This window comes from Vespa velutina, chromosome 22, assembly GCF_912470025.1.
Source record: "Vespa velutina chromosome 22, iVesVel2.1, whole genome shotgun sequence".
Lineage (NCBI taxonomy): Eukaryota > Metazoa > Arthropoda > Insecta > Hymenoptera > Vespidae > Vespa > Vespa velutina.
In genome coordinates, this window is record NC_062209.1 from 3,768,137 (window position 1) to 3,786,793 (window position 18,657).

The following is an 18,657-nucleotide window of genomic DNA, read 5'->3' on the forward strand; positions in this document are numbered from 1 at the left end:
ATTTAAAAATTTTACTTAAATTACAAAACTGTTACACTGGAATTATTTTTCTAGAGTATGACACATATATAGTAGGTATCATTTCTTATGTCGTTTGCGCTCTGGCTTATGATTATACAATTTCGTTAGGGAACTTTTATACTTTATAACATGAATAATGGGTGTTCTTTAATTATCCTGTATATACACATCACGGTAAGAAATTCGTCAAAAATATTATCGTTTTTTCGAATGTTCATATATCATGTGCAATGGCAATTCATCAATATTCATTCTTACATAAAAAATCGTCTATACCAAATATCAAAATACATTGTTTATATGTTTATAATTACATTATATTATTCTACACATAGGTATATATGTATTTACATAATATATTTTATAAATCTATATTATTTCCATTAATAATAAATACCGCATATACATACGATATATAATGTGTACTGTATATTGTACATTATATATGTGTGTGCGTGTGTGTGTATATATATATATATATATATATATATATATATATATATATATATATATACACACACACATTATACTTTACATATTATATATTGAATAAATATAAACATACATTCATTAATAAATAAATAGTTATACTATATATTGATTGCAATTTGCATTCAACATATAACAACAGCGGCGTGTATAAAGATGTTCGATTATTTGTAGCTTGTTGCGCAATGATTCTTACGAAATATCATTTGTATTTATTTTACTGATAATATAACTTTAAAATGTTAAAGCGGACGATAAAATCAAAGCCAGTGCATTATAATTAATTTGTGTGATTCTACAATTTTTGATAAATCAAACTGATTCGATATTTTGGACACTCTGTTAGAGTATTTTTTTCAGGATATAAAAACTACATTGAAGTTTGAATTGATATCATGGAAAATTGGCCGACATTCGTTGGGTGGTCGATGGTTAATTAAAGATCTTAGAAATATACTTTTTAAATAATAATTTGTGTACGATTATATCACAGTATTATACCAATATAAATATAATAATTCTAATGTAATCATTTTATATAGAAACCGAAATTTTAAGACTTTTTAACTATGAAATTATGAATTACCAGCATCTTTTCACCTTTCTTGTAAGCACAATATTAAAACGCCGTATGTACATCGTTATTCATTCGATACCAGTTTATAACTTATGACATCATGAGTGACAAAGAGTGAACGGTTTATGTTCATTGATACAATTACAGGCAGAAATCTTTTTAAAGTTTTATAATTCAAATCTAATACAATTTTCACTCAAAAATGTTTGTAGCAAATGTAACATTTTAATTTAAGAATAAAGAAATTTCAAGTGTAACAATGTTCGTTCTGCGATATCTAAGTTATGTTCCAATATCATTTTACATAGGATATACATACACTTTTATACACGTACTTATGAGTTAAAATGCATGGTTAGAAACAGTACAATTAAGTGTATCCTCGCATAAGTATCGATGAAGATGATGACGATGGAATGCAATTGGACGTGATAGTGATCTGGTAGAGAGTGTATTCTTTGAAAAAAAAGGGGATTGATGATAAATCAACTTTAGTACAAAACACCTAAGTATACCATGTGTAAATAGATCAGATAAATATAACTAATGTCTTATGATATAGTATAATCGAATGAAAACCGATTTGTTGTTTCCTATTTTCTTTTTAACTTTGTAACAAAGTATTTTTGAGCCTTTATTCGTTATTGTCGCATATGAATCGACGATGAATCGAGTTATTCGACGATACATCATCGGACGATACTCATCCGACCGCAGAAGAATCTATCCCTCGATGATCCTTGGAAAAGAAGAAAAGAGTTATTTTTTAACGAACGGTCACTGAAGTTAATTCGCAAAATTCTACTATCTTTTATAAATACAGTCTGTACGAATATTTAAAAAAGCAATTAACTTTGCGGACAAACACTGACTCTAACGACTGCATTGCACGTCAGTCGATGCAAAAACACTTGTTATTTAAATGACGAAATACGAACGAACATATATTACATGATGTTTTTATTTTAACGATGTAAACACTCGATTACTTCATTGCTACGCGGGCGATTACAATAAATTATATATAATAAAAAAAAAAGTAGCATTTTGTAAGGTTTCTTTCGAAGAAAATAAAGCTTTATCGACAAAATTGGGGTCCTAGATTAAATCCGAAAGAACTCATTCATAAAAAAATTGATCAACAATGAACTCACTGTTGGCGTAAACGTTGTTGTTGACATCTTTCGTGAAAGAAAAGTTTCATATAGTATGCTGGCGCGCCCTTGCGACAAAAGAGAAGAAGTTCCTATCCCCACTACTGATTTTCAGATAAACATTTGTGTGTTGCGGCGCTTGTTACGTGAAGTAATTAATGGCTCCCTTGTATGACGGAGATCGTCCAATCCATTCCAAACGTAAGGAAATGCATGGAGCGGTAACTCATTCAAATATTTTCATGACCTTTCGAGAGATGATTTTATAATAAAAGTAGACAAATACATCGTTCAGTCGTTTGTCCTAATGGTTCTTGGAAATAATGTACATACGAGAGACGTTAGGTTATCACCTATAGAAATGTATAACATTGATACGAAGGACGCAATAGTTGTTTATCTATCGAGCTTTTAGTTCATATTTTGTCCGTATCTGTCGTTGAAGTCACATACGCTGCGATCAAAAGGCGGTGAGCATTTTTCTCTGTCTCTTTGCTTATTTGGAGTTTTCTTTACCTTATCTTTTTAATATAATGTATATCTTTTTGAGATAATTTATATCTTCATCTACATATGTATTTCATATTTCCATCTACATTTACGTATGATTACACGTGCATATGATCAGAGTGATTTGAATATGAGCTTTGATTCTCATTCGATGTTTTTAAAATAATCAATATTTCAATGCTCAAAGTTCTCTTATGGTAAGTGTTGGGAAAATTATAATATTAATATTAATTCGTTAAATCCATCGTAAATTTATTATGATTATTTTACCTCGATATTTCTTTCGATAAATTAATTTAATGGTTACGTAGCATACTATTTATGCGTAAAGGTAATGTTTTCATTACCTTATCTTCTCTTCTGCATTAATTGACCTGTTACACATTCTATATATTATATTACGACGATGTAACTTATATTACATGTAAATTTTTTACATCGTTGCCTTTAACGTGTTAATAATTATTAATATGTCTTATTTACGCGTAAAAACGTGTGAACATTATATAAATGCAGGAGAATGTGCATTTTTTGTGATAAATGATTTAATAGATTTTGTGATCGACATTGTTTCAAGATAACTACTAAAAAAAAAGTAAGTCAAATATGAAATAATCTATTTATTATTTTGTTGACTCTTTGATATAAGTATTATTAAAATATCCCTAATTCTTCGTATAAAGTAGTAAGAAATGTATTTTAATATACGATTAATTAAAAAAAAAAAAAAAAAAAAATATTATTAATAATTAATGAATGATAGAAGTGCAATACTTTATAAACCGGAAAGTTTTTTTCTTTCAGCTAACAATGGGAAGCTTAGAATTAAAGCAAAATTTAAGTGGACATCGTGGAAGAGTTTGGAGCATTTGTTGGCATCCAAAAGGCACAAGTCTTGCATCATGTGGGGAAGATAAAACCATTAGAATATGGCAAGCAACAAATTCGAATTGGATTACAACTATGATTTTAACTGAGGGTCATACAAGGACCATTAGAGAAGTTGCTTGGTCTCCTTGCGGTAGTTATATTGCTTCTGCCAGTTTTGATGCTACAACAGCAATATGGGATAGAAGATCTGGAGAATTTGAATGCAATGCGACATTGGAAGGACATGAAAATGAAGTTAAAAGTGTTAGTTGGTCTTCTAGTGGACATTTACTTGCAACATGTAGTCGTGACAAGTCCGTCTGGATATGGGAAGCAAAAGATGACGAATATGAGTGTGCTTCAGTCATTAATGCACATACTCAAGATGTTAAAAAGGTAAGTATTATAGTTCTAATATTTTTTCTCTTTTTTTCTTTCTTTTCTTATGTATAATTTTTAAGAAGAAAAAAAGAAAATCTCATTTAATCTACAGATTCGCGTCTTCATTTATTTTTTATATAGGTAAGATGGCATCCTAATGAAGACGTTCTCGCATCCGCTAGCTATGATAACACAGTTAAAATATACAAAGAAGACATGATTGACACTGACTGGACATGTATACACACATTAACTTCTCATACATCTACAGTTTGGAGTCTTTCCTTTGATAAAACTGGTGAACGTATGGTTACGGTCAGTGATGATAAAACTGTAAAAATATGGCAAGAATACAAATCCGGAAATACAATAGGAATTTCTACCGCAAATAATGATTCTGTTTGGAAATGTGTTTGCACTTTGTCCGGATATCATACAAGAACCATTTATGATGTGGATTGGTGCAAGATAACTGGATTGATTGTAACTGCATGCGGGGATGATATTATCAGAATATTCAAAGAAGAAAGTGATTCTGATATACATGAACCAACGTTTTCAATGATTTGTTCAATGAATAATGCACACACACAGGATGTAAATTCTACACAATGGAATCCTGCTATTGCTGGTCAAATTGCATCAGCTAGCGATGATGGCCTAGTTAAAATATGGTTTTATAATGAATGAAATGTGTATTGTATCAATATATAATTAGTAATATAAAATTTGTTATTACCTATGTAATTTATATTTTTAAATATAATTGTTTACTATTAATGTAAACATTTGCATTATTATACCCTTTACTTATAAAATTATATTTTCATTATTATATTATTTGTATAATATTGAAAAATAATATAATATATTGATTCATTAATATTACAAATGTGATATTTGCATGGACAAAAAAAGGATGCTTTTATTTTAGATTTGCGATTATACGAAAATAGATGTTGCGGAAATTGCCTGCATTTGTATCAAATCAGAAGTTGTACCTTTATACATTGATTCGATATAACAAGCAAATACCACCTACTATGACTGATATGAAACTTAGTAAAATTGGTTTACCATTGGAAGAAATTGTGGACGAATTGCAAAAGTTTGCAAATACATCTTTGGCTGAGCCTTGGGATAATGTTGGATTATTGGTTGAACCTTCATGTCCAAAACTTATATTAAACATTTTGTTAACAAACGACTTAACAGAAAATGTTATGAATGAAGCATTGGGCCTGTCGACAGATATGATAATCTCATATCATCCTCCAATATTTTACCCATTTAAATCTATAACCACGAGAACATGGAAGGTAACGGAAATGTCGTAATTATTTTTACGATAATAAGATTTATTTCATGAATAAGATTTATTTCATTTTTTTTTAATTTATTTTTATTTTTACAGGAACGTATTATCGCAAAATGTTTAGAGCATAAAATAGCTGTATATTCTACACATACTGCATTTGATTCAATAAAGGGGGGTGTAAATGACTGGTTGGCTTCAGCTTTCAATAATGGTTAAAAATATAATACTTTTATAATACTTTTATATCATTATAACATTGTTAATTAACCATTATCCATAACGTGTAATTACAGTGATGGATAGTTGTAAACCGATACAGCCAGGTGAGGACAAAGAAAATGGTATGGGTCGTCTGTGCACTTTCAAAAATGAAATACATATTGATGAAGCAGTAAACTTAGTAAAACAGCACACCAAGTTGAAATGTTTACAACTGGCTCGTGCTGTTTCACAGTCAGGTATAGCGTTATATATAAAATTTAATTGAAATCATGATTAAGTTATAAGTATTTATTATTTTTTTCAGATGGCTTTATCAAATCTGTCGCTGTATGTGCAGGATCAGGAATAAGTGTTTTAAAAAATGTACAAGCCGATTTATATCTTACAGGAGAGATGCAACATCACGATGTGCTTGACGCTATTCATAATGGGATTTATGTTATTGTAACAAATCATTCTAATTCTGAACGTGGTTTCCTAGAAAGTTTTGCATCAACGTTATCAAATAGATTAAATAATTCTGTAAATGTTAATGTATCTATCGTTGATGCTGATCCTTTGGAAATCGTATAATTTAATATTTTCATACTTCATCATATAATTTTATATTCTTTTTGGATAACAAACATTATAGTACATTCATATCTTCTTGAAATATTTATTTCAAAAGTGACAGATAAACATATTGTCCAGTATAAAGTAAAGATTGAAATAATTATATATTTCTAAATGTTGTACATATAGTAATTTTTCGGATTTTTCCTACAAATCAATTATATTAAGCTGTATAAAAGAAAGGAAAAAAGGAAAAAAAAAGAAAAAAAAGAAAAAAAAAAAAGAAAAGAAAAAAGATGCTCTACAGTACATACTAGAATGAAATACATATGTTAATAATACAAAATACGCTTTGTGTATTGGTAAGTAATTTGGCAAAGTGAATAATAGAATTTACTATAGCTTTCAAAAGCTATAACCTTAAGAAGAATAGATATGTTTTATCCTGTTTCACAGCATTTATCAGCCTACCTAATATCAAATTTATCATTACACTAAGAAAGTAACGATGCCCAAATTTAATACGTCATTATGGAATATGTAATATTGATATGTAATTGTAAGTAAAGGACAATGATAAAATGGTTACTTGACATCAATTATTCCGTAAATTAACTATCATTGCTTCATAAAGCATAATTATGAATTTTCCACTAAGAAGGATATTGTGAACTACTGATTTAAACTTTTCATAAAATTTTGATATTTTTTATCATATATACACTTAAATTTGATAACAAAAATTTGTTTTTTTTATCTTGTAGATTCTATTAAATAAAATCTGATATAGCTACTTATATTAAAATGAAAGTGCACTATATTGAGATATTGCACATCCAGAAAGCTTAATTACAATTATTAGAGCATAATTGGCATAATAGAATTAATTATTAATCACAACATTTTATGTTTGTGAGATCTAATTAAGCTATAAGGTAATTCATCACATTGGATAACAAAAAAGAATGTTACATAAAAATTTCTAAAGAAAATCAGATGCATTTCCTAGTAGGAAAAATGGTAAGATCCTTGTCTAAAAAACAGACTAGGCTTTATTAATATTTGTCACATTTCACTAAAAAGTAAAATAATCAAACTATTGTATGTACAATAGATGACAGACTGCGTGTACATTGTCAGTGCGTACACATGCTTGTTCAAATGAAAGAAAAATATATAATAAATATATCATGTGAAATGTAAAGCCAAATCAATTTTATATATATATATATATATATATATATATATATATATATATATATATATGCATACATATACATATATACATACACACATACACGCACACATAATCTTAAATTATAAACTGAATGTAAAAAGTTGTACATACAAAAAATACATGAAATTAATAATAATCTATCAAGAGAAAATGTAAAGTTTTAACTGTTGCAAACTGTGATCGTATATAAAAGATCTAATAACGATCTTCATCTTCTTCGTCCATCACAAAATCACTACCTATGCCTGAATCTAATACATAAAGAGGGCTGAAAAGTAATGTACGAAATTATATATGCGATATGTTCCTCTATATACATATATATTTATATAAATATGTATACATATATTCAAAATAAATGTTATACTTACTTAATTGCCCTACATGTGAAAAAGACAATACGCTTCATTTTTTTATTGTAAAAGAAATAATTAAAAGACCACAGGCATCCATCTTCTCCAAATGGATCTGATGCAAAGTCTGGATTGTAGCTACAATATTTTTACATATTATATTACTTGTGTATGTGTACCCGAAGTAATGTTGTAGGTTTGTGCTCTGTTTCGTGTTTCATTTTTGCTGAATAGGAGAAACCATCTTCGTGTAATCTCACCTATAAATATCACATTCGCTCAATGATATTTCATCGTCGATAGCACCCCAGAGAGCAGAACGTAAAGTACGATAATGATCTCCAGCAGTTGCACTGAGATTACTGTCAACCGCATTCATTACCCACTGTAAGCTTGGTTCTTTACTAAATTCGTGACTCTTAGCATCAGAAAAATCATAATCAGGATGAAAGGCTGAGTTTAAAGTTGCAATCAGATAGAATAATGTTTTCCTGCTTATTGTATCACATAAAGGTCCATCTTCATCACCAGAAACACTACGACTAAATATATAAATATAGAAATAATATTAACTTATTAACTTTCAAGTAAACAGATTGTACTTATGATGCCATATTAATACCTAAAATATCTTTGAGCAGGTGATGTTCCCAAAGATGTTTGTGGTGGCGATAAAGCTTGAAGGTCATGTGGTGTAACTCCTTGCTCTGCATTGAAGCGTTTGTACAGTTGTTTATCATTTCCTGCCATCTTACAAGAATAACTCTCAATCCTATAAGTAAAAAGGCAGTCACTATTGATATATTCTAACAATACATTTATATCATATTTTGTTTGGCATACCTTCCAATTATCTTGCTATCTCCGGTCTTAATGAACAAGGCACTGTTTATAGCTTCAAATCGTGTACTCTCTAGCAATTTCATTATGACAATACTGGTTTTCTTTGTGTTATGTAAAAACAGTAATTTTGTACTAGAGACTTATTGTGCATCCCTCAACAACACGGTGTTAGATCATTCGTGCTGCACCATCTTGGCGCAATAACTTTTCTGTTCTATCAAACTTGATTTGCTTTTCAATAACTCAATCAAGTAATTCAATATAAACGAAATGTTAAAAAACTTCTATGACTTCGAAGACTTATTGAGTTTCTGTTCATGTTTCTTAGGTGTATAAAAATTCCTTTCCTTTTTGAATGTACGAAATTAATTGTAGAGGTAATAATTTTTCCTCCGGCACTGAACTTGTACATCACAAATCACTGATGAAAGATTTAGAGGTGGACTTAGGTACCCTTTATAGATTTAAATCGAGGATAGGGCTTTAAACGAAACAGTAGGTTGAACGAATTCAGTTCTTGCTCCCGTGTACTGATATGAAGAATACAAAAAAGACAGTTCAAAACGCCAATTGATTGTCTCAGGGGAAACTTATTTGTTGCCTTTTTTCTGTTCTTTTTTCCTGAATAGCCCACAAACGCGAAGCTGAATCAAAAAAATGGATATTAAGGAGGATTAGATTAGATTTAAAAACCAAAATTGCTTTAACGAAACAGATAAAACTTCGTACGTCCGCTACTGTTGAAAACAATCCATAATCACGGACATTGTTGTCACTAAGTGGTAAAATAATCACGATCACCGTCAAGGATAATCACTTTTTTTCTTTTTCTAAAAATAATTGATTCCTATACTTTTATGTATATGTCACTTTTAAACAATATTACTGGTTAGAAATTAAATATAACTTGATATAAGTACGCAATTTACGTTTGTACGCAACAAAACAAATGTATGCGTTCTACGTGACAGAAATAGCATATGAAGCGCTGCAGCCTCCTTTTTCCCTTCGCCGTTCTGATTGGCTGACTTCTGCTTTGTAATCTATGTATACACACGTATGTTATATGTATATATATATATATATATATATATATATATATATGTCGTGCGTGCCGTCCTTATACACATGCCTTTATCAATCTTCTCTTTCTATCCCTGATCGTTTCAACCTTATCCCTACTCTTATTTCAAACGTTCGAACCTTTTTCCCCTCCTGTTGCATTCTACAATGCTTCGCGCCAATTTCCCACCGCACACTATCGCACTTGATAAACTACATAGATATATTCTAAATACGGCATCACGTGATTACATATGCGATCATAAAATTATCCGCATATAAAAGAAATTCACCGATTTATTACGAAGTGAATTATTTGTTTTTTCGATCAGGATAAAAGGCAAAATAACGTAAAGTAAAAAAAGAAAAAGTAAAAAAGAAACGCATATAAACACACATATGAAAAATTACATGACATCGATGTCCATTAAAGCTTATAAATTAGATTTTAATAATTATTGACGATTACAGGAATAATCATATAATCTAAATATTTTTCAATCAATTGTTATTAAGATTTTGAGCTCCATCTAGTAGTCAAGCGCTTAAACGAAAATATATTCTCATTCGTAAATACCATATATAACGACATGAAAGTATATATATATATAGCCATATATACAAGAAAACCTGGATTATACGTACTATATGCGTTGTAGGTCATGTGGTAGAACAGAGCAAATAATGACAGCGATAACGGATAGCAAATGGCAGTAAACAGTGGACAGTAAATATTGAAGTGACCGTTTAAAAGTATGAATTGACAAACTGGAGTTATAACTTCGGACTGTATGCATATGATTGGTGTACAGTGAAAAATAATAGTAACACCTGCCAGAATAATCTCTTCCAAGTCTTTCTTTTCACATGTCTTAATTGTTTATCTGTCTACCCGTTCATATTTTACAATACCAGTATCATCGTATGATTGTATAATATATAACAAATACTATTATTATATATGGCCTTGTTTATAACAATATTTCAAGTGATATATATATATATATATATATGTAATATATATATCTAATCATATAATTTTACACGCAATAAACAATTATAACGGATGTAAAAATAATTATAGATGTGATATATATATATATATATATATGTATATATATATGCATGTATAATTGATTACATTGAATCTCATTATGTTTATACATATTATCTCGCGCATATAAGTTATTATTTTCAATATTAATTCTTTCCTGTCGAAGTCACAGATGTACCCACTTTTGGCACTATAATACTATCCTTTAAATTATTAATCGTTTTAAGCATTATGGTTTCCAATAACAATAACTGATACATACGTCACCCGTTGTGCGAGTGAAAGTAATTCTAACGGGATACCCATGATTACGATTATCACAACGAGAGTGAATTCTTTTCTTAAAATTCTTAACTCTCCTTTCTGTTCAATTTTTCATATAAATGACAAAAATTACATGAACAATGTTTTTATAATATATCTTTATAAATTAAAAATATTCTACCTAGATATATGTGTAAATATTAAAAACATGTTTTCATAAAAAACAAAAGAAAAAGAATTAAGTGGACTGCAAGGATATCAATAGAAAAAAATGTATTCAATATACTTGGTTAGATAATTTTTCATTTTTTATTGTATTACTGTTACATTAACTTTGGAAGTAAAAAGAAGTTTATTTAAATTAAGGAGAGTAATTGTGAAATGTATGATTATTTTAATATGTCATGTTTTGATGACAAAAGTGCACTTAAATTAAATATTAAAGGTAAATATGTTAGAACAAAATAATGTCACAAGTTATATTGCAATAATATTTCTATTTAATATATTTTACTGTAGTAAACAGTGAAAATTTATTACCAGTTTCACATAAATACAATGTTGGATCGTTGAGGTAAGTAAGATAAACCTATGTTTTGTTTTTAATATATGTTAACAAAGCTTTGACATAAATTTAGAGTACCTGAAGATCCATCATGGCCAAAAATTCCACCACGCAAATTATTAGATGATGCTGATGACATAATTCATCCTCCATGTGTTATTACATTAACAGGTACACCTAGGAGAAGTCGTACTGCAGTACACACACCACAATGTCAGTAAGTGATATATTACAAAAATAACCTCATAATTATCATAAGATTTTATAAAGGTACAAAATACATCTTAGGGATTCTTTTAAAATTATAGATCGTTCAAAACAATGGAAATGAAAGGTTTTAATTCTTCTGGACATCAATTAACATTACCAGTTAATACAATAAAAAGGAAATCTGGTACTTTGGATCCTCGTTTTAAGCGGTACAATGTTTTACAATATACAAAATGAATGTTTTGCATTTATAGAATAATTTATTGAACTATTATTTTATAGTGTAACTGCAGTTCAAAATCAGACCACACCAATAGGATCTATTAAACGATATAATACCTCGAAAGAATCACGACAGAGTGCTTTTATCTTAGAACAATCACTATCTCCCTGGGAAATCGCGAAGAAAACTGCTTCTGGAAAAAACTTAAATATGTACAATTTATTTAATTATTAATAAGAAATATTTAATTTTGGTTGTAATTATAACAGTAGACTTTACAACAGACTTCGTGGCATCTAAAATATATATTTTATATAGCCATCAGATAGCACAAGAAAGTATGAAGGAGCCAGAAAATGAAGAGATCATTGAAAATAATAATGGTCATTTCGTGCAAAAACTAGACAGAGATAAAAAAAGTAATGTGGAAGATAACAACAAATTAGAATGTAAACTCAGTCTAGCAAAGGATCATAATACAAATAATTTTATCAATATAAATAATATAAGTAAAATAGATTCTATAGAGATCCAAGAGAATGTTGATCCCATTTCAGAAAAAACTAAAAATATCATAGAAAAGGAAGTATCCATAGGTGAACAAATATCAACCTCTACCTATAATGAGAAATCTATATTAGAAACTAAAACAAAGAATGATTTAAGTGTCCTATCAGAAAATCAATCATTACAATCTGCTAATGTATGTATTAATACATTCAGTATTTATACGATTTATGTATCTTATTAACGTTTTTATAAATTTTGCTAATGTAAGTAGTGGTAGATTATAAATCAATAATTTGACATTTTAATCAAGCAAAATTTATATTTATTTAGGAATCCGATGGTCAAATTTTGCTTGTAATGAAAAAGAAAGTACAGTCTTTACCTCTTAACAAAATACCTAGTCCTATACCTCAGTATACAACACAATGTTACAATGTACAAGTACCAATAATTACATATCAAAATATACCTCTACAAATATCAACTTGTACGTCAGGGGACATCAATATATCCCCTTGTATTGGAAGTACTTTGCCAATAACTGACTTAACTGGAACTACGCAATTTAAAATAAAACATAAAAATTCAGACGTTCATACATTATCGCTAGAAAAACAAAATTTCGACAGTATACAACAAAAACATGAAATAGTAAATATTAAGAACATTGATACTACAGATACACAAGAAGCTCTTATTTTAAATAAGAAAATAGAGGATAGAACTTCAGAGCAGCCCACAGTTGAAGAAAATTATTATGAAACTTCCTCTTTACCAAACAATGATAAAATCTATATTTCCGTTGATAATAATAATACTTTTAATTGTTCTAACGATCATATGAATGTTACATCGCATCAACAGCCAACAGAAATCAATGATTCAAATCCTTATATATCTAGCAAAGTTCCAAATTTTAAAAAATTTACTTTAAGTCAACGGCGTAAAATAAGATCTGAACAGAATTTATTGCAAAAAGAAAATATACATATTAAAAGCCTCTTTCAATCTTCAGAACCATATATTACATCTAGGCGAAGGCGAATAAAAGCGAATTTTTCAAAAAAAGCAAGATTTTGCTTTCAAAAAAAATCTAGATCCGGAATAATAAATTCTAATTGCACTTTATTATGGCCAGGCTATCAGCGAACAAACTGTAAACGCGATCAAAAATTTTCAAAAGTTGAACAATGTACAAAAGAAAAAAATTGCCATTACTTAATGTTAAAGAAAGAAGAAGATGAAAGGAAGAAAGATATAAATACGGATTGCATTAAAATAAAATCTTTAGTTGAAAATCCTATTGTGTCTTGTGATGTCTTCTGCCAGCAAAAAGCGGAAAATAAATATAATAGTTTGGAAAGATTAGAAAAAAATAATTCTATTGAAAGTCCTATAAGAATATCTCTTAAAACACAAGAATTATTAAATAAAAGTTATCTAGAATACTATAATAATTTAAAACAAAAAACAGGCAACATAGAAAATATACAAGAAAAATATTTTCATAAAGTGGCATTAGAAACTCCTTATATTAAAAGAAGAAAAAACAAAGCATTCTGTAATAATATTTATAACGAAGAAGGAAAATTCAATCCAGAAATGCAAACGATAGAACAATGTTCGGCCTTGTCGAGTATAATTAATAAAAATCTGTAAGTTTTACATTATGCATGTTCGCATATATGGACACAAATAAATAGTTATGCGGATACATATATAAATCAATATTATTTAGGGATTCCGCTCTGCGACGCTCAAGTGATACAACAAAAACAAAGCAATTATATGTTAATAGAAATATTAGGCCACCTTTGAATCCGACTGGAGGAGGCACTCAAAATAAAACCGTACAAAACATGCCTTCTAAGATAGCTGCGGATATTTATGAAAATTCCATCACATCGTCTACATTTATACATAAAGTTAAACATAAGAAGGAAAAATGTATTGAAAAACGATTTATAAAATTAAAAACCATTGGTAAGCGTGTGTAATATTTTACATAAGATAAATTCTAAAAAACATTTGAGAAATACATTTGATTTCAGTATTTTTTGGTACTATAATGTATGCCTTGGTTGTATTCTTACCTATGATCTATGATTACTTCTTTTATGAAGATTATGATGATTATGAGGACTTCACGTATATTGAACTCATAACAAATTATGTGATTTCATCCTTTAAAGGAGCTCTTAATAGTTTCTTTAATACATTTTATAGAATTTTTTTCCAACCGGTAAGACTTAACAAAAAACATTAATTTTGAAGAATGTTTATAAAATATATAAAGCACATATTTTACCTTTTGATCGTTAGAATTTTATGATAATACATAGTGGCATATATAACAATTAAGAATAAGTTATTAAAATTTCTGTAGATTTTTGTAATTTTCAGCGTGCCTGTAGGAAATGTAACAGCATATCTTAATCTCTTACTAATGATTATTTCGTTATATACAAAATGAAAAATGAAACGTTTGTAAAACGAAAAGTATTTTGATATATTTTGTTATTTTTATATAAAGATTCTTTTATATATGTATAATAAAATATTTGATTAGTTCTTGATAAATATTCTATAATATAAATGTAAATAAACTAGGCCTGTTTTAATTTTCCAAATAGAAAAAAAAAAAAAAAAAAAAAAAAAAAAAAACACGACTTGTAATAAAATAAAGAAAACAAAACAATTGAAATGTAAGAGCGTTTTTCGTCTTGAATTACTAAACACCTATCGACGACTGTTCATTAATTTTTCTCTAAAATTTTTGTCATCCTTAAGGGTTAGTAATACTTTTTCCACTAGAAAATACGTAACTATATAGGAATCTTTCTATTAATCGCAGAAGGGAGTAGCCGTAACCGTATAAACTTCGGTGAACTTCGTATATTTTCGGAAGCTTCTATAGCGCCATCTTGAAGGCGGGAGAACATACAGGTATATAAGAGGCGTACGCACATGTTTTTCGGTCATTTTACCAGGTTATCGGGGAGTATATTTTCCGGGACACCGACGTTTATTCTTCGAATCATAGTGGTGATCCACGTTGGAAGAAGAAAATCTACGATAGACTAATCAGTATTTCCTAAGTTTGAAAGATCGAAAGAATACGTTTAAGATAATGGCTGACTATATAATTAATGACACGATACCGGCAGACGTACCGTTGCCGGAAGATGGACTTTCGCTGGCACAACTGTTTGCCAACGGCGATGGACTTACATATAATGATTTCATCATTTTGCCAGGATATATTGATTTTACCGCAGATGAGGTAGATTTATTATCACCGCTTACTAAGAAGATTGTATTGAAAGCTCCGTTGGTTTCCTCCCCAATGGATACTGTTACGGAATCGGATATGGCAATTGCCATGGCTCTGTGTGGTGGAATCGGTATAATACATCATAATTGCACGCCTGAATATCAAGCCAACGAAGTCCATAAGGTATGCGATAAAATATATTTTATATTTCTATTTTTTTTTCTTAAAGTAATACTCTTTACAATTTCTCTTTAACTTCAGAATATAATGAAATTTTCTAACCATTCTCTATTTTTTGATTGTAGATAATTTTATATATCTTTTTAGGTAAAAAAGTATAAACACGGTTTCATTAGAGATCCAGTTGTACTTTCACCTCAGCATACTGTTAATGATGTATTAAATGTAAAAAGTGAACATGGGTTTTCTGGTATTCCTATCACTGATAATGGAAAAGTAGGTGGTAAACTTCTAGGCATTGTTACCTCCAGAGATATTGATTTCCTTGAAGATTCGCTTAATCAAAGATATACAAAATTGGAATCAATAATGACAAAATTAGATAATCTGATCACTGCACAAGCTGGTGTAACATTGCCAGAAGCTAATGTTATTCTTGAGAAATCAAAGAAAGGAAAACTTCCTATAGTAAATGAAAAAGGAGAACTTGTTTCATTAATGGCAAGAACTGATTTAAAGAAAAATCGCAGCTACCCAAGTGCTAGTAAAGATGCAAATAAGCAATTGTTAGTAGGTGCTGCAATTGGAACACGTAGTTCTGATAAACAAAGATTACAGCTTTTAACAGCTTCCGGTGTAGATGTAGTTGTATTAGACTCATCTCAAGGAAATTCAATATACCAAATTGAAATGATAAAATACATTAAATCGGAATATCCGGACTTGCAAGTTATTGCAGGCAATGTAGTAACTACTTTACAAGCTAAAAATTTGATAGAGGCAGGAGCTGATGCATTGCGCGTGGGTATGGGATCTGGATCTATTTGTATTACTCAAGAAGTAATGGCAGTAGGTAGACCGCAAGCTACCGCTGTCTATAAAGTAGCAGAGTATGCAAGGAGATTTGGAATACCCGTTATAGCAGATGGTGGTGTACAATCTGTTGGCCACATTATCAAAGGTCTTAGTTTAGGTGCATCGAGCGTTATGATGGGATCATTATTAGCTGGAACTACAGAAGCACCCGGTGAATATTTCTTCAGTGATGGAGTTCGTTTAAAGAAATACAGAGGAATGGGTTCTTTAGAAGCCATGAATAGGGCTGATGCAAAGGGTTCAGCTATGGATAGATATTTTCACAATGAAATGGACAAATTAAAAGTAGCTCAAGGTGTAAGTGGTTCAATAGTGGACAAGGGATCAGTTTTCAAATTTGTTCCTTATCTATTATGTGGTATAAAACACGGATGTCAAGACATTGGTGCAAAATCAATGTCTACTTTAAGATCCATGACGTATAGTGGTGAATTAAAATTTGAGAGAAGAACGTCTTCTGCTCAGCAAGAGGGAAATGTCCATAGTCTGTTTTCCTATGAAAAACGTCTATTTTGAACACGTAATTCATAAGAGATATGTATACAACAAAAGTACCTGCATTTAACTGCATATGACTACTATGGGTATTGAAAATGCTGTTATATATTAATATATTAGGTCGTAATATAAATAAGTTCGCTTATATTCACTTAGCGTTTATACTTATTTATCTTACGACCTAATAGTTATGGATTTATTCATGCGCTTTACTATATTTTATTATTAATAAAAATACAATTTTATTAACGATGAATGATGCATAGCAATAAGTTTGTGTTAATATTATAAATTAGGTATATTATGTTGTATTGTGACAAGGAAAAATTTGAAAGAATATCTCTTCATCTGAAAGCTTAAACCTTTCTAAGTTTTGAGATGTTAATATGAACTCTGTTCTATCGTTTTTTATTTTTATTTTTATTTCTATTTTTATTTTATTTTTTTTTATTTTTTATTTTTTTTTTTTTTTTTTTTTTTTTTTTTTTTTTTTTCCCCCGATAGTAATCTTGTTGGCAATCTTTGTATATTTGAGTAAGTACATTTCAGTACTGATAGAATGTACAAAGAAATTCTAAAAAGTTGAAAATAGATTATTGTTAATTATTTTATTGGTTGACTATTGTAAATTGCTGATATGTATTTATTGGTATTGATAAAACACTGTAATTAAGTGAAACGTTTATATTATATTGTTTATAAATAATTTTTCATAAAGCAGAGCAGTTACATGTACTTTGTACATTCATTATCAAGAAAAATCTCTCAAATTGAAAATCTCTCAAAAAAAAAAAAAAAAAAAAAAATTACGTTGATATTTTCTTTTTTTTTTTTTTGTTTTTAACTAAAATAGCTAATATTTTAGTTTTGACATCATTGTTTCTATTTACAAATTATAGCATCTGTAAATATAGCATAATTTCTTTTAGGGAAAACATATAAACATGTGATTCTTTTAATCTTTCCATAGTATTAGTTTTCTTTTAATGTTTCTAATTCATAACTCTAAAGTATGTGAACAAAATTGTTTCATACAAGAAAATATTGAATTTTTATTTTTACTTGAAATATTGCATATTTAGAAATATGAATTTGAAAATTATTTAATTATACTTAAATATTATAAAATATAAAATCTGACTGATTTTTGTGGAACAAAAATATAATTGCTACATCAAAAAGTAGTAAATTATATTGAAAAATGTGGTGGGATGCTGAAGACTAATTATAATTTGCCAAAATTTTACACTTAATCATGTATTTTGATGTAATTTACAAATTATACGAATACTTTTATAGCTTGGAATCTGGGTTAAATCCTTCAATATTAAAAATAAAAATCTTAAAATCCGGCTTTGTGTAACTAAATTAGCCAATCTCCTAATTTGAGTTATTTTAAAGATTTAAATTA

At 28.8% G+C, this 18,657-nt stretch overlaps 3 protein-coding genes and 2 long non-coding RNA genes across 15 annotated transcripts; 2 read left to right on the top strand and 3 right to left on the bottom strand.

Moving 5' to 3' along the window:
* Positions 1-1,541: 1,541 nt before the first annotated feature.
* On the bottom strand, positions 1,542-3,322 carry LOC124956526. The gene is made up of 2 exons (XR_007103281.1): positions 2,242-3,322; positions 1,542-1,826 (listed from the first exon to the last, which is right to left on the bottom strand). It is a non-coding gene; the product is annotated as an uncharacterized LOC124956526 (long non-coding RNA).
* LOC124956517 (probable cytosolic iron-sulfur protein assembly protein Ciao1) lies at positions 2,350-6,683 on the top strand. 8 transcript variants are annotated; one of them, XM_047512454.1, is made up of 5 exons: positions 2,350-2,442; positions 4,937-5,321; positions 5,417-5,531; positions 5,614-5,778; positions 5,847-6,683. In XM_047512454.1, the coding sequence occupies exons 2-5, from the start codon at positions 4,959-4,961 to the stop codon at positions 6,113-6,115; spliced, it is 912 nt and encodes a 303-aa protein (XP_047368410.1). In that variant the 5' UTR covers positions 2,350-2,442; positions 4,937-4,958; the 3' UTR covers positions 6,116-6,683. The 8 variants fall into 8 exon arrangements, with proteins under 8 accessions (XP_047368410.1, XP_047368403.1, XP_047368406.1 ...); XM_047512452.1 differs by having other exon boundaries at positions 2,364-2,711; XM_047512453.1 differs by lacking the exon at positions 2,350-2,442 and adding an exon at positions 2,718-2,948.
* On the bottom strand, positions 6,187-10,432 carry LOC124956520 (repressor of RNA polymerase III transcription MAF1 homolog). 4 transcript variants are annotated; one of them, XM_047512460.1, is made up of 7 exons: positions 9,460-9,557; positions 9,260-9,360; positions 8,531-9,174; positions 8,310-8,459; positions 7,948-8,229; positions 7,706-7,825; positions 6,187-7,602 (listed from the first exon to the last, which is right to left on the bottom strand). In XM_047512460.1, exons 3-7 carry the CDS (start codon positions 8,611-8,613, stop codon positions 7,530-7,532), a joined length of 708 nt encoding a protein of 235 aa, XP_047368416.1. In that variant the 5' UTR covers positions 8,614-9,174; positions 9,260-9,360; positions 9,460-9,557; the 3' UTR covers positions 6,187-7,529. The 4 variants fall into 4 exon arrangements, with proteins under 4 accessions (XP_047368416.1, XP_047368417.1, XP_047368414.1 ...); XM_047512461.1 differs by lacking the exons at positions 9,260-9,360; positions 9,460-9,557 and adding an exon at positions 10,238-10,432; XM_047512458.1 differs by having other exon boundaries at positions 9,260-9,554.
* Positions 10,433-11,414: 982 nt separating this feature from the next.
* LOC124956527 lies at positions 11,415-15,974 on the bottom strand. The gene is made up of 2 exons (XR_007103282.1): positions 14,727-15,974; positions 11,415-14,666 (listed from the first exon to the last, which is right to left on the bottom strand). It is a non-coding gene; the product is annotated as an uncharacterized LOC124956527 (long non-coding RNA).
* LOC124956512 (inosine-5'-monophosphate dehydrogenase) lies at positions 15,129-18,598 on the top strand. The gene is made up of 2 exons (XM_047512435.1): positions 15,129-15,875; positions 16,020-18,598. Exons 1-2 carry the CDS (start codon positions 15,549-15,551, stop codon positions 17,262-17,264), a joined length of 1,572 nt encoding a protein of 523 aa, XP_047368391.1. The 5' UTR covers positions 15,129-15,548; the 3' UTR covers positions 17,265-18,598.
* Positions 18,599-18,657: the final 59 nt, after the last annotated feature.